The following is a 16,231-nucleotide window of genomic DNA, read 5'->3' as shown; positions in this document are numbered from 1 at the left end:
GTGAGAGGAAGTGAGTGTCTGCACCACCAGTTCAACCTGCCGGATCTGCTGGAGAAATTAAAGGGCTCCTCTGCTTGGTTCATCAATGATTTTAATGGTTTTTCTTATCAATTAAAAAAAATGCACTCAACCAAATTTACAGGAAGGTTTTTGATGCTTCTCGCTCCTCCTAGTTGGTACATTGTGTTTGTTTAACTGTTGCCTTTAACATTTTTTAGGCACTTTACATTTATTTTGTTGTTTCTTTCTTAGAATTGTTTTTTTATTTCTTTTTTTTTTGGTATGTCCTCAAGATGATTTTCTTGTGTTCACTCATATAAAAAAAAAAAAAAAAGTAAAAAAGTAGTTGGTCCCATTTAGAGGAAAATAGACCAGGAAGCAAGACGCTTTAGGGCGGGACTACGTTGTGACTAACCAATCAGGGGCCGTCTTTATGGAACAAATGTCACTTCTGGCTCTAAAAAAAACCAAGATGGCGACGTCCTTAAAGCCAGACTCGAGGCTTCAGAGCGGCGGTCCACAAACGTCACGGCAGAACGGGAAAAAATATATTGTGCAAACGGTTGAGAGCTTGAAACAGAAACAGATTAAAAAAAACATCTGAAACACCTTTAATCTTTTTTTGGGGGGATTTCATCGACAACAAAAATCAATAATAGAAAATACAGACAAAAAGAGAGAAAGAGAGAGAGAGATGGGTCCCAAATCCATGACACCAGGATGAGGTAAAGAAGAGGGGGAGACAGGAGGAGACAAGACGGAGGCGTCGCTCGTCTGTCAGTCATCAGTCCATCACTGCTGCTTCAGGACGGAGGGATGAAGAGTTTTATCTCCTCCTCCTCTCCTCTCTCTCTCTGTTCCTGTCTCTGTTCTCTTTATTCCTCTCTCTATCCCTCTGCCTCTCTCGGTCCCTCTCGCTCTCCCTCTTCTCCTCAGTCTCCCTCTCTCTCCCTCGCTCCCTCTCCCTGTCTCTCTCCCGCTCTCTCTCCCCGTCCCTCTCCCTCTCCCTCTCCCTCTCTCTCTCCCCGTCCCTTTGTCTGCCTTGAACGTCCATTTTTCGTCTCCTCCCCTCCTGTTCTTCTTCTTCTTCTTGTACTCTTTCGTCTCGCCTGCCCCGGCGGGCGCCGTCACGTGCGCGCTCACGCTCCTCCGACTCACGTGCGCGGCCTTTCCTGTCCTTCCTCGCCTGCTTCTCGTCGTCTCTGTCGTCGTCCTTGTCGTGATCCTTCCGCCCGCCTCGCTTCTTGTCCGACGGTTTGTCATTCGTCTTCTTCTTCTTGCTCCTTTCTTTCGTCTTCCTCTTCTTCTTCTCTTCACTTTTTTCTTTTCTCCTCTTCTTCTTACGGTGTTTGTTGTCTGAGTCTGGAGGACAAAAAGAAAAAAAAAGAAATCATCTATTAATCCATCAATCACTCATCCATTCACCTGTCCATTTCTTCTTAAAGAGGCAGCAAACTTTAACTCCTGATGCCACAGAACAGAAACTGTTCGGGACCTCTGAGGCCTTGAAGGAGACGTTTTCTGCTCATTTTCAGATTCATAAAACGTGACAGGAATACTCGCCTTTGCGTTTATTTGCGTTCCACTCACGAGTAAACACAGTGACGGCAGAGTCGGTTGTTGGGGGTCATGCTGGTGCTAACTTGTTTCATAGTAAAGCACAACTGAAAGCTAGAATCAAGTAACGGAAACACGTTTTCAAAAAATTTAACAGGTAGTCCAACCCTCTCCTCCAAGCCCACTCCCTGTTTGCGTGTAAAGCGTCATAGAGCTCTAGGTGTCCACAGAAAGCTGCATTATCACCACAGACTAAACGTCATAACGCCAGGACGTCACGATACATTCACTGAGGCCGCCTCTGTGGGAAACCGGAGCTCTGACACTTGGATCTATTTGTGTCCTTTGAACTCATAACTGCATCCTTTCTGCACAACTGTGTGGCCGTGCGTCAATATTTTTTTACTTTAACGTTAGTACTTGCATTCAACATTTGTTTTTGCACTTTTATTTGCACCATGTGATCCTTCAGTCGTTTTAATCAACCGTATAACAATAAGATTAACGATAAAACAGTTATTTTCTGCTTTTTTGTTGTGAGTTTGTTCTTTCTGAGTTTTTTTTTTTTTTTCTCCTCAAAGGAGAACAGAGGTCACGGTGTACAGAGCAGACGGCACACGGCTGTAACACGTAAGTATGTATGTACCTGAGCTGCTGCTGCTGCTGGAGGAGGAGTCCGAGTCTGAGGAGTCTGAATCTGAGTCGCTGGAGGAGTCTGAGGAGGAGGAGTCAGACGAGGAAGAGGAGGACGACGAGGACGACGAGTCAGAGGATTCCACGTCCTGGTTCTGAGTCATGATCATCTTGGGAGCGTTCTTCAAATGTTCCCTCAACTCATCCCTGAGAGAGAAAGAATATCAGTATGGGACATGTATGTATATAATGGAATATATGGAGTACAGTCAACATTCAATATTTATTCCGCCATCTTTGCACTAATGTCTTTACACATTTCTGTCCTAGTTTTTACATCAACACTTTTATATTTACATCGTACATAGAAGTTAGATGTCTATGTTTGAGTTAAATGTGTGTTTACTTTGCTCAGCTTTGTTGTTCTTGTCTCCCTTTTGTATATCTATAAATAAATATATGTTTAGCGTTTTTAATGTAGGTAGATCATTTTAAAAGTAGCTCGCAAGCCGAAAAAGTGTGGGCACCCCTGCTCTAGAGGCATCAAGCAGACTTTTTAAAATATAGTCTGGCCTTTTTACAAGAGACTAAATGTTTTAAAGACATTATAACACCTGAAGATATCCTGTTATAGCAGCAGATTATCGCCCATTGATTTGGATGTTCAACAGTCACATTTGGAGGTAAAGTACAAGGTTTCTGGCCATGTTGTGTATACACAGGATGTGTGTGTGTGTGTGTGTGTATATATATATATATATATATATACGATGTGTTTGTGTGCGTCCCTTACGTCAGGCCTCCCAGTCCAATAGAGGTGAAGAAGTTGATGGCGAAGCGAGTGTTTCTGGGATTATCGCGAGGAAAAAGCCCTTCAAAAAACGGCTGCAGAGTCCTGAAACACACACAAAATATCTGCCATTACATCTTTGTTTAAATATACTGTTCATATTTTATTGTCCATAGCAGCATTAGAGACGTATCTATCTTTAAATATAGGTGTGTGTGTGTGTGTGTGTGTGTGTGTGTGAGCTCGTACGTGTCTTTGAGCCTCTGGTTGAGTCTGGGGAGGCCCATGTAGGCACAAAGCTCCTGGAAAAGGATCTTCACAAAGATCCTGCTGGACGACGTCGTGGTCTCCTCGCTCATCTTGATCGACTCCAGAACCTGGTCGAGAGACATTCACCAGGCACAGCACAGAAAGAGAGAGAGAGAGAATGAATCAACCACACAGAGCAAACACCTTGGATTTAATGTCTCCGTGTGTGTGTGTGTGTGTGTGTGTCCTTACACTCCAGGGCACAGAGTCGGTGTAGAGCAGGTGAGCGAACAGCCGAGCCACGTTCCTCAGTTTGTTGGTCTCCAGACGGTGAATTGTGTCGTACTGCTCTGAAAAAATCCCCTCAAAACTCTCCATGTACTCCTTCTTCAGCAGACAGAACCTCTAAACACACACACACACAAAACAATCACTACATTTTTCTGGACATGTAAATGACTGTGTTTACATGCACTCTAATGCTCCACTATTATTCCAAATATGACAATAACCTGACGTAGAATATTCTGTTTGGATTTTCTCAATTAGGCTTTATTCTGAGTGCAGAATTTTCTGATTAAAGACATGAAGGACATGTTTGGGATAATTCTTTGAACAGGTTTACAGCACATTTAGAATATGCGTCTCAGTCGGGGTTTTTACTGTACAGGACCCACGACCTCCTGTCTGTTTAAAATCAGCTCGGTGCTTTGGAGACAAACTAATTAGGCAACAGTTTGCAGGAGGCCTGGGTGGAAAGAAAAGCCCAAATTTCTGTCGCCTGGTTTTATTGAAAGACTTGGATATCAACAGGTTTTCGGATACGAGCACATATGAGAGGGGGAGGCTGTGTTTGCATGGTCAAACAGGAACACAATCAGTGGAAAAGTCTGAGAAAATCCTATTTTTACCTAAAGAAGTAAAGAAGCACCAGCTTTTCCACCTCTCCATATTTTGACTTGATGCAAATTAATCAAAGTGTGCATGCAAACGAAAACATTTCTTTTTCGTTAGCCATGTAATCAGTTTGGTAGGAATATTGTCTTTTTCAGAATAAGGGCAAAACCTGTAATATTCTGTGCATGTTAATGTAATCTGTGTTCTGGATGATCCACAGTAACGAGTAAACCGTGTCTGGAACAAGATGCTGCTGATGATGAATTTTCTAAATGTGATTTCTCAATACTGAGAGCACCACAAGCTAAACTAAACTCTCAAATCTCAAATCGTGGACACACAAAATCAAAGCTATCGACAGAAAATAAGTTGTTTTTTTGTAAATTTGGGTGAATTAACCTTTAAAGGTGTCATGTTTGATAATATTAGTGTGTGTGTGTCTCACCCCGGCCAGCAGACCAAAGAACTTCTCGTAGGTCCTCTGTTGAGCGCAGCAGTCCAGGATCATGTTACACAGCTCCTTCTGTTCACACACACATAAAACAACTTATTCAAACAGGGAACTAACAACAAAATCACGCTTTAACGCTCAGATCACGTTCATCAGCTGTCGTCTGGAGCCTCGGTGAGACTCTGCATCATCGCTCAATCTGAGAGGAGAAACAGCGGCTGGAGCAGCTGTGATGACACATCCTCAGATGTCGCCGTCAACGCCGACCAGGGCCTCCTTCCCCCCGAAAACATCTCAAGGCAGAGACGTTTTCTCATGAATCTCTAGAGGTGTTCCCTGAACGCATCGTAGCCTCAGACGCTCTGAGAAATGGTCATGGATTAACACCTTTTTCCAGCTCATAAGAGGAGGGAAAAAAACAAAACATGTTTCGCTGATGTTTCTAGTTCATCGTGACCACTGACGCTGTGAGGAGACGCTCAATGATGATCAAAATAAAAAAATAACTCACTAACAGACAACAGACTGTATAAAAGGGAGTGAACGTAGCTTTCGGGTCTGAAAAGTGAAGCCAGTGTGGAAGTGCTTTAAATGTGCATCCGTCAGCTCAGAAAAGAAGTCTGAATGAATGGAAGTCTATGAGAAAATGAGCCGACGCCTGACTTGATTTATTACGTCAGTAAACATTTTCCTGATGAGTTTATGGACAAAACTAAGAAATCTGGTGAAATCAGCGTTTTGAGCATGCGTCAATCATCATCATGTGTAAACGTTTGAGGTTTAATCCAGGAAACAGTCGACTTCTGAGATCGGCTGTTGGGAAAAAGCGAGTCAAGGTCGGCTGAGAAGTGTTTTTGGTTAAATTGGTGAACATGAGAAGCTTTAAGACTTGTTGATTTTGATGTAAATGCTTTGTGATTAGATGGAAATGGGGTTTTCTTCAACAAACACCTCAGTCAGTGCGGCTGCTGAGCGCGTGAGGACGAGTGTGGACAAGGACAAGCATCTGTGTGTGTGTGTGTTTGTGTTTTCCAGCTGTTGTGTTGAGTGATTCAGTCCTGATGCTGATGAAACTCTGGCTGACAAGGTCATCAGCTCTGACCTCTCTCACACACACACACACACACACACACACACAAGTACACTGTCACACTGTGTGAGATTCAGCCACAATTACGATTCATGTCACTAAAATATGGACGTGAAAAAGCCTCAAACATGAACCATCATCAGTTCACTGGTCAAATATTAAAAAGTGGAACTCTAACATTTCTGAGGAAATCTGTCAGACAGAAGTTGTCGTTTCAGCCGAGGAAGAAAAAAAAAAACAACAAACAAGGATCAGCGGCTATAAACGAGACGCTGATTGTCTGGAGAGGTGTCGCGGAGCCGCACGTCATCAGTGTGAAGGTCAAACTGGTCCTCACAGAGATACAAAAAACTGCAACACACAGAGCTGATTGTCCTCTGACGCATAATGTTTGTCACACACACACACAGACACACACACACACACACAGCTGACCAGCAACTGTCAACGTCTGAAGGCAACTATTACTGTCCCAACAATCTGGCCTCAGGACCACACACACAGACACACAGACACACAGACACACACACACACACACACAGACACAGACACAGACACACAGACACACAGACACACAGACACACACACACACAGACACACAGACACACAGACACACAGACACTTTCCTCTACTGCGTTCTTTAATTCAGGGACACACCGATCCGACTTCTTCAGACACAAGTCCAAAACCGGGGGTTTGGGTATCAAACCGGTACTCGGTATCTGAGTGCCTAAACTACCAATCCGATTACAGCGATTGATTAATGCCTCCCTGTGCTGAAATGACTGGGATCATTGTTTTATATGTGAGGCAACATCAGGCCGGACTTAAATATTGCTTTCCTAACATTGTAAAACAAAGCTTTACAAATAAATGCATGGATATAAATGTACTGACCTGTTATTCATTATTGGAATAATAATTATTCATGCACCAGTTAAAGTGTTCAAACCCTTTAAAAGACTGTTGACTTTCACTCTATTGGTTGTTTGTCTGTTCAGATGTTCTGTGTTCTTGTGCAGTTTTGTGTTTCTTTTGTTTAATAACAGCGTTTTTGTGATATTACTTTGTGGATAAGACCATCAAAATGGCTCTCGACAGCGGAGTAAGGAGCTGCTCTGCTCAGGCGTCGTCTGCCCTCTGGTTGTTGGTGCAGTTACCGGAGGTTTTGGAGGCCACGCCGGTATTTCACCATCGTTCAGACCTCTTCCTCCTCCCACCTGCTCATCTGGAGTGATGCTAAGTTATGTTAGCATTAGAAGCATTACAAGAAACCGTTAAATCGCAACGTTTCAGTCCTGAACATGAGTCAGTATGAGTCTGATGTCCGATTCCAGTATCCCTACTTCAGTTTTCCACTTGTTATCTTGTTAATCGGCGCCTCTGTGTGGTCAGCGGAGTGTTTGATTCAGATGATGGAACCATTTTGGCCGTTTTCTGCTTAATAAGTGAGTAAAACGATGATAAATTATCTCCATCGTCTAATTATCTCAGCTCTAGATTTTATGTCCAGCTGCTGTCGTTCCAACGCTTCTAGTTAACGACTGAAAACTGTGTGTCAGCTTGTTTATTCGTCCATAATTCAGTCATTCGTAATTTCAGATTCATCCTCAGTTGAGGAACGCAGTCCTCTTGGGTGGAAAACAAACAAAAAAAAGAGACGAGTTTTCATATTTAACCTCATAAATGTGTGTGTGTGTGTGCTACTGAAGCCTCTTTACATTGGCCAAGTGTGAGTGTGTGTGTGTGTGTGTGTGTGTGGACTCACCGTCTGGCTATCAGGAAAATCCATTTTGATCAGTTTGTGAGCGCACTCCTCAAAGTCCAAACTGCAGAAACAATCAGTTCATAAAATAAGTAATAAGTAAATCAACTGTCCCTCAGTGACTTCATGTGTGTAACTGTGTGTGTGTGTAATTTTCACAGTCTGTCTCAGTGCTTCATCCTATTCTCCAAACCTGTGAACTGTTCTTCAAGGAAACCATGGTAACTAGGCCACACACACACACACACACACGCACACACTAATACACACACACACACACACACACACACACACACACAGCTTTAAATATTAGTCCAAGCCCATCAAATATAGAAGGAGCTGTAAATAACTACCAAAACCCTGAGAGACAACTGAGTCACTGACTGTGTGTGTGTGTGTGTGTGTGTGTGTGTGTACCTGGACTGAATAGCGAGGTAGATGGTTCTCCTGAAAGCCACCAGGTTGACTTCTGTCTGGTCAAAGATGGTGACTTTCTCATCTGAGAAACAGAGAGAGAGGGAGGTCGTCTTTAAGGTCAGTGAGGCGTCCGTTAACCTCCATCTATCCACACAGGCTTTAACACTGGACTTTCCCTCCATTTAACTACTTAACATTCAGGGAAATGCACTTATTTTCTGTGGAGATTTATCCCACTCTGGTATCTGCACGGCATGGTTAGCTTAGCTTAGCATAAAGACTGGAAACAAAGGGGAACAGCTAGCCTGTCTCCGTCCACAGGCGACAGACTCTGCCTACATCATACGCTCACTAATTAACACACTACTTATACATGTTATTTATGTTATTTATGTTATTTTAAAACTCAAAGCTTCAGTTGAGGTTTTCAAATGATTCTTCAAATGTCTGCCATCACATTTCATGACATTATCATTATCAAAATTCTTCCACATCTGTCTACAGTCGTTGTTGGCAAGTGCCGATGCTTCGAGCACCAAACAAATGCAGAAGCATGAACTCTTTTTTTTTTATTATCGTTGGTAATGACTTACTCAAGCAATTCATAACACTATAATACAATAAATATTGGGCCTTCCTCTGTGGTGTAAAACCACCACAATGAACTTCTCAACACTTTAGATGACAACCAAACTTCAGAAGTTAAGACAGCTTTGCTCCATGTAGCTCTTATAAGCGATTTAATTACACATACCTGTTGTTCAGTACAAATAATGAATAAAGAGCTGGACGGTGGGGGCAGAGAATCTTTAGCACAAGATTTGACTTATTAATCTTTATCAAGGTAAATTGTAGGTGATATTTCCCAGCCAGAACAAGATATAAAGGTTTTGTACCTTCTTCTGTGGAGTTTTCTCGTAGACGAACAAGAGTTATGTTTACATTCAGTGTTACTCCAAACACTCTGAGCTTTAACAAATGTGTTTGTAGCCGTTTCCCTCCTCATAAAACAGTTCATCGCAGGCGTAGCAGTAAAATCTGTTGAATGTCCCTTTAATTTGAGAGATAAAGCCCATCTGTCTCACCTTCTCCCTCTTCCTCGTTCTCATTTTCATCATCTTCATCGTCATCGCTGCCGTCTCCCTCCTCCCCCGAATCGCTGCTGCCCTCGTCCAGGATGTCTGTCGGGAGGTGACAGCCGATTGGTTAAACCGAGAGGGAAGTGACACCTGATTGGACAGTTCGAGTGTGACGTTTGTGTTTGCACTCCCACCTCTTTTAATTGTTTTGTATTTCTCCTCGTTCTCCTGGAAGTCTGGGTCCATCTTGAACACATCTGAGTGAACACACAGACACACGTTAGGGCGACATAAACACACCTGGAGCCAGGTAGAGTCCCGCCCCCTCCCCCTCTCCGGTGCTCACTGAGGATGTCCTCTATGTTGTACTCGTCGTCCAGCGGCAGCATGTGGGTGAACTGGTCTTCCTCGTCTACCAGGTCAAGGCCCTCTGGGATCACCGGGTGATCTTTGAAGCCGTCCTTCCTGATGGCAAACATCACCTCGATCATGTACTGGACCCGCTTGTCGATGGCCGACTCGTGGAGGACGTTCCTGAGGCGCTCAAATATGGCTGAAAAGAGAGACGGGCACAACAGCTACGATTTGTAATCTATTTTTAGACCTCTTTCTGGAAATGTTTTGGCATGCAGTCTGAGAAGAAGCTCTGCCTGAGAGGAAACCTTCAGGGGAAACCAAGTCCCTTAAGTGTTACTGTTTTTTTTTTTTTTATTTAACAGAAGTGGATTATTACATTTCTTTTACTGAGTTTATCCAGGACAGTCTCACAGACTACCGGTCTGTGTTGTCGCAGCCAGTTAATCCAGATTGTGGGGACTGAAGCGGAAACTTTATGGTCACAAGTGTCCAGCGTTCAGGTCACCGCTGCTCCACATTTAACAATCAGTGATTGGTCAAATTTAAATCATTTTCCCCCAGATTCCTTGTGGAAATTAAAATTAAATGAAATTCAAGTCATGATTAAATGTCCTTCGCTGGACGTCAGTTAGATAAAGATATCAGATTTGTAATATCATAACAAAAGCAGAAGCAGCAAATACTCTGATTTGAGAAGCTACGACCAAAGAACGTTCCTCATTTTTGCTTCTTAATTTCTCAGATTAAAATCGATCAACATCTCAGCTCTAAACTGAGATGATTACCCGCTGTCATCATCTCAAACTGCGAGGACAGTGATGGTAATGAGTTTTCAGCGTACCGTTGATTCCTCGCGGGGACACCTCCGTCAGCTTGAGTCCACACTCCTTCAGGAAGGAGATGGAGACCTCCACGCTGTCGTCGGTCGGACGCTCCAGCAGCAGAGTGAGCATCTCCAGACACAAAACCTCATGGGCCTGAAGGCGACAGACGTCATTAGAGCCGAACACCGACACTCAAACTTTCCATTAACAGAATCAGTCAGACAGCAGGACGTACCACGTTCTGGTTGATGAGATGTGCCACAAACTTTGAGGCTGTCAGGCACTGAAGCTGGAAAACAAAAGACAGACTGGTTTTAACACAGTAATCTGACATCTACAACAGCACTGATATTTTCTGCTGAGCCACTAATCAACAGACAGACAGACAGACAGACAGGCAGACAGACAGGTACCTTGAGGTTGCGGCGGTAACTCTTCCTGAAAGCGAGGATGAGCCGCTTGAGGATCAGCTCTCCAATCTGAGGGAACTTGGAGTTGATGATGGCGACGAGGGCGGCGTAGACATGAGTAAAGATCGGAGACGCGGCCTGAGCCTGCAGCACCGAGCGAGCGAGCAGACCCCTGTCAGACAGACGGGCAGGGAGACAGACAGTCAGGGAGACAGCAGAGAAGTAAACTCCATGTTCACTCCATTAAATCATCTGCTCTAACGAGGACGTGTGATTTTAACAAAACCAACAAATCAGCTGATAAGTGTCCAAATATATCTGATGATGATGATGATGATGAATCATCATCATCATCAGATTTATTTGGACACTTTATTGGAAACTAAACTTACATCATTTGCATACATTCCCTCTCATCTGAAAGTGTCCCATGAACTTCTAACACTTCACCCGTGTGTGTTTGTTAGTAAGTAGCAGCCAAGAAATGATTAATCCTTGAACACTGAGTGTTGATGTGAAGCTGTTAGTTAGTGTGTATTATCGTCACCTCCCCCTGACGATGTTCTCCTGCAGCAGCTCCTGGATGATGTTGACGATGTTCGACACATTGACTTTGTTGATCAGACCATTGATGGACTTCTTCAGAGCCTCCCAGCTCATCCTCTGATAGGCCAGGCTGCACAGAGGGCGGAGCGTCAGTGACCACACACACACACACACACATATATAATATATGGAGCCGAGATTTCAGAAACACATCTAAAGTTTAGAGTTGGAACAGAGAAGCTTGAAGGTCAACTAAAACTAAAAAAGTGGGTGCACCGACTGTTTTACAGTCTGCCAGGGTGGTGCGTTCAAGTGTTGGCAGCATGTTTGGATACCACACTGCCTGCCTCTTTCTACACAGTTTGCCTTTGATAATGACCATCAAATAAAAACCTTCTTAACAAATGAAGGGATTTGTCCACAGAAATGCTAAAGAGCTTTTAATCTGAAACCGATTAAGGAATTGATTTACAAAAAAAGTCTACGTTTTTTCATGTCTGTATCATATTCTGCCGTTGAAACTGTAGTGAAAGGTGTCTGATGTTGCTAGTATGATGTCAAAATGACAATGACAGATCATAGTCTTGCTGTGAACCGTGAATGTGTTGCTGACTTTCTAAATGTCACACTGCCGCACTGCTCTGACCTGTTAATACTCACACCGACAAAAACAACAGATTCAACGACGCACACGTCCCATCTCAGTGTGTCCTGGCCCAACAAATTACTCTATTTTATTACCACATTTTAATTCGTTCCTCTAGATTTTATGACAGAGCTTAATCACAGCTGACACTCAAATCTCAGCTGTCAGAGTTTCACTGAATGCACCACGCCCGACTGTCTTACAAAGCAATGACAACTCAAGGCGTTTGCAACGACGTAAATGATGGATGATTGTGACCAGCAGGAATTTTAAGTATGTTTGAGGTTAATGAAGCAACACTAAATGGTTTCTGATTCTCGTATCGATAAAAGAAATAATTAAAAGCAGTCTTACCTGCTCTTGTCAGTGATTTGCTGCTGCATCAAGCGGAGCTTGGCAGGGGGGATGTAAGCGCCACCGGTCCTCGTCAGGATCGGGTCGAGCTCCTCCTTCCTCTTCTTGACCGGCGGCTCGGCGGCCGCCACCGGCTGCTCCTCTGTCGGGGAGCCCGAGCGGCCTCGCCTCTCCGCATCCCGATTGGGCCGGCGGTCAAAACGCCCACCCCTGTCATCACGCCGGTCGTCATAGCGATCCCTGGGCAGAGCAGAGAAGACAACACACACACACAAAAATAATAAGTTGTTACCTTTTTATTTTATTTCACTGAATTTTGTAATATAAAGACAGAGTGAAGGTTTCTGAGCCTCCATGTTTACTGATGTAGTATTGGAGTATTGTAATGGAGCAGTAATATTACTCTCTGCTGATATCGTGGTTTGGGGAATGTGTGTCTGTCTGTTACCGTGTGTAGCGTCCTCTGTCGTATCGCTCCCAGTCTCTCTCTCTGGACCTGGATCGGTCCCGTCCTCTTGACCTGGACCTGTCTCTTCCCCTTGACCTAGACCTATCTCGGTCTCGTCCTCTGGACCTGGATCTGGATCGGTCTCGTCCTCTGGATCCATCTCTCTCTCTGGATCTGTCTCGCTCTCTGGATCTGTCTCGCTCTCTGGACCTGGATCTGGATCTGTCTCGTTCCCTGGATCTGGATCTGTCTTGCTCACTGGACTTGGACTTGGATCTTGATCTCTGGACAACAAACAAAGAGTGTCAGCAGTTTTTCTTTCAGTCTTCACTTGTTAAAACGATCTGAATATTACTTGAGGGTGAACACTGGACAAAACTAGGGATGGGAATCAAGAACCGGCTCCAAATTATTCGAAAAGCCTAAATGAAAAACGAATGCTGTACAAATATTCATCAATTTTAGATGATAACAGACACACTCAGAGAAAATCCTGCCTAAACTGATCAGAATCAGACCGATAAGCAGAATCAATGATGGCATTTGTGACAAAATCACGCTGCAGTTTTAAAGAGACTTTAGCTGAATATAAAAGGGAAACACAGAGGCTCCAGTTCAGTCTGGGTCAGTTTCTACTTTAAGTAAAAGCTTGTCGGTACCTGGGGAGAATCTGTCCATGACTGTGTGAGATGACAGTAAAAGACACACAGTTCTCTTCAATTTGTGATTCTGTCACTCAACAAGTTTTTATTTGCTAGACATGTTTTCAGCATTTACGTCACTAGTCTGCGGTCTGTCTGTCTCACAAAGATGTCTTGATGTCTCTTGCCAGGGAATTAAAACACCGCAGACCAGCAGAGTTTGACAGCAAAGCATCTCAAAGAGCCAGAATAAGCTAAATCCACAGTGTGAGCTAAAGAGTCCTGAGGGATATTCCACGAAATCAGACTTCAGAGATCCAAGATAACAGAAAAAGTGAGGCTTGACCTGATCTAGTCAGCGCATCACAGCTTTGTTTGTTTAACGTTGGCCAAACTGGGTTGAGGAGGTGCGACTAGGTGAAGCCAGCGGTAAGTAATTCAGATTTCTCCGGCAAAACCATGAGAGGCCAATCACAGATTTACTAACGCTGAAATGGCGAAGACGCATGCTGGAAACTTTTCACTCAGTGAGCAACACCTCTGACGGAAGCAAAGCATTTAATATGTAAGAAAGGAAACACAGTCGATGCAATAAAACAACGAGAAAAAGGCAGACAATAGCAAGTGAACACGGAAGTCTGCTAAAAATATTAATTTTCTAACTACTGCTCTTAACTCATTGGTTGTAATTGTACAAATCAAAGAGTTACTTATCCTTTACACAAATTAACTGCTGTATACTTTGCCTTAAAAGTTCACACAGAGTGAGTGAGTGTGACTTCACCCTCTGCTCGAGCGCTGAGTGCAACCCAGCACCGGATAAGAGGCAGAAAATGGGTGGATGGATAAATTCAGAGAAGCTCTTCATGCAACATCAGTATTTATCTGATGTAACTGAATCATCAATCAAACAAATTGAACAGACTGATATCTACACATCACACTCACAACATCTGTAGGAAGCCGACAGCAATCACTGCATGTAAAGAAATGAACTTCACGTAACATTCACATTAGGGTTTGCTTACTTTGATCTGAGCCACGCTGCTCCTGATCCTCCTCAAAGCCCCTTGATGTTCATCCTCATCACTGCTGTCGCTGCTGTCTGAGCCGCTGGAGGAGGAGGAGCTCCTGGAGGGCGAACCGTCCGCAGGACTGGCCTGAGAGGACGGCCTCTCTTTGGGGCTTCCTTCAGCCGAGCCGGCCTTTTCAGGCTTCTCTGCCGCTGGACTGGACTCGCCCTCCGAAGGTCCTGAAGACGGAGAAAGTGATCGACGTTATCAACTGCTGTTAATGTTACTACATCAACATTACATAGTGACAGCAGGCTTTATTCACCACTGTGTTCTCTCTGCGCAGGACTGGGACTTCGACTTCTGCCTGGAGAGTCCATACCTAAAACAAACAAGAAAATCACAAATACACATTCATGACTATAATAAATAAATAAATAAATATGTAACAGCCAACAAATCAGCTCATGAAGAAAGAAAAGCAGAAAGAAGTATTTATATCAGCAATATTACATAATTTCTCTAATTTAGGATTAACTTAACATACATGTTGCACCGACAACAACCTGCTCCTGATAAACTTAAAGCTTTGAAAAATATTTTAAAAATAGTTAGTTACTTTCTCTGTTAATCATTTTACCTGTAAAACACTAGCAAATACACCTGAAGCCCACGATGACGTATTCAAATTGATTTTATTTAGTCGAAAACCCAAAAGCTAATCAATTTACTGTAATATACAAAGAGGAAATTCTCACATTTAAAATGCTGCTCATCAATATAGTTTTTATGTGCTTGAGAAATAAAATCAAATGAGTTTCAGAAAGTTTAATATCTATCCATCAAGTTGTTTTTCTGTGCGGTCTCAATGGGAGATCAACAGATTTACCCATCATTTGTTATTTGAGCTCATTAACAGACACTTACAAGTTTATGTAAAGTGTCTGGAGAGTTTTTAGGAGCTTAATAATGAAGTTATCGCTTATAAGAGAAGTTTAGATTTGCCGGTAAATTAAGTTAGCTAACGAACTGGGCTAAGCTAAGTGAGGATATAACCAGGCTAAGTATATTTAGTCCGTATGTCTACATAATTAGTCATTTAAGCTACTTTAGTCAGGTTTTTAAAGTAAGATTATCTCTAGCTTTCTAACGAACATCTCAGTTTTATCGCCATGTGTGTGTTTGGATTAGCTAAAGTTAGCTACTCTGCTAACCCCGCTTTAGCTTTAGCTAGTTAGCTAGCCTGAAATCACCAGACTTCTTCTTCTTTTTCCGTATTTGAAAAGAAACTCTGTCTGCGGACTTTATTATCGTCTCACCTTTCTGTTTTCCCACGTTTTTCCTGCGTTAAATCAGAGTCGCTCTTGTGGCGGAAAAGTTCCCACAATCACTAACCGAAATACTTCCGGGTCAGAGAGCGCTTCCGGCTTTCACAATAAAAGTCCGCAGACTCGAAGGGAGAGGCTGTTTTGGTGTCGCCCCTAGTGGGGATAATTATAATAACAACCTCCAAGAATTTTTACTAAAAAGTGTAGTCCCTTATTTCCTAAGTTTGAAAGCAGTGGAAGAATTATTTCAGATCCTTTAAGTAAAAGTAATAAAGCCATCCTGAGAAAATATGATGCATTTAAAACCTTACTAATGAAAAAATTACTTATTCTGCAGTAAAATGGTCCTTGTTTTCTTATTACATCTGATGTTTCTGGATTAATTTTACTGCTGCATTCATGTGTGTGTTGCATTTTTACTACCGTAGATGTTTAAGTATGAGCTAAATTTAATTACTTTTTAAACTGCTGGGTAATTTAATCTACAGCAAAGCGTCGTATTCTACAAGGTATTGTGAAAATGAATTATTTAGTTTTAGAAGTATGATAATTTTCTATATCCATACAGTAACACGTGATCCTTCAAATTATCTGAATAATTCAACATCACCACATTTGAATATATACACGTTGTTCATCATACATGAAGGGTCTTTTGTTATCTGAAAAGTAACTAGAGGAGTAAAAAGTATCCTGATTTTCCTCTGAGATGTAGTGGAGTTGAAGTATAATGCTG

The 16,231-nt window shown here is 42.8% G+C and overlaps 1 protein-coding gene across 3 annotated transcripts; it reads right to left on the bottom strand.

Annotated features, from left to right (window-relative positions):
- Window positions 1–587: 587 nt before the first annotated feature.
- cwc22 (CWC22 spliceosome associated protein homolog) lies at window positions 588–15,568 on the bottom strand. 3 transcript variants are annotated; one of them, XM_070838329.1, is made up of 21 exons: window positions 15,487–15,568; window positions 14,493–14,549; window positions 14,183–14,406; window positions 12,724–12,797; window positions 12,514–12,675; window positions 12,066–12,305; window positions 11,067–11,195; window positions 10,523–10,691; window positions 10,345–10,398; window positions 10,127–10,262; window positions 9,275–9,481; window positions 9,123–9,185; window positions 8,935–9,030; window positions 7,850–7,931; window positions 7,436–7,496; window positions 4,572–4,649; window positions 3,482–3,634; window positions 3,230–3,357; window positions 2,984–3,085; window positions 2,204–2,397; window positions 588–1,362 (listed from the first exon to the last, which is right to left on the bottom strand). In XM_070838329.1, the coding sequence occupies exons 2-21, from the start codon at window positions 14,545–14,547 to the stop codon at window positions 827–829; spliced, it is 2,943 nt and encodes a 980-aa protein (XP_070694430.1). In that variant the 5' UTR covers window positions 14,548–14,549; window positions 15,487–15,568; the 3' UTR covers window positions 588–826. The 3 variants fall into 3 exon arrangements, with proteins under 3 accessions (XP_070694430.1, XP_070694431.1, XP_070694429.1); XM_070838330.1 differs by having other exon boundaries at window positions 12,514–12,723; window positions 12,778–12,797; XM_070838328.1 differs by having other exon boundaries at window positions 12,514–12,797.
- Between the last annotated feature and the right edge of the window lie 663 nt (window positions 15,569–16,231).

The sequence above is a fragment of the Pempheris klunzingeri genome, chromosome 10 (assembly GCF_042242105.1).
Source record: "Pempheris klunzingeri isolate RE-2024b chromosome 10, fPemKlu1.hap1, whole genome shotgun sequence".
Lineage (NCBI taxonomy): Eukaryota > Metazoa > Chordata > Actinopteri > Acropomatiformes > Pempheridae > Pempheris > Pempheris klunzingeri.
The sequence above is the reverse complement of the archived record's forward strand: the minus strand, read 5'-3'. Positions and strand labels throughout refer to the sequence as shown.

Excerpts from the sequence above, each read along its gene's own strand:
- cwc22 (XM_070838328.1), bottom strand. The coding sequence starts at position 14,547 with ATGGACTCTCCAGGCAGAAGTCGAAGTCCCAGTCCTGCGCAGAGAGAA. Across the intron at positions 9,186-9,274 it reads CAACATAGAGGACATCCTCA|ATGTGTTCAAGATGGACCCA; the intron begins GTGAGCACCGGA and ends GTGTTCACTCAG. Across the intron at positions 3,635-4,571 it reads TCTTTGGTCTGCTGGCCGGG|AGGTTCTGTCTGCTGAAGAA; the intron begins GTGAGACACACA and ends GTGTGTGTTTAG.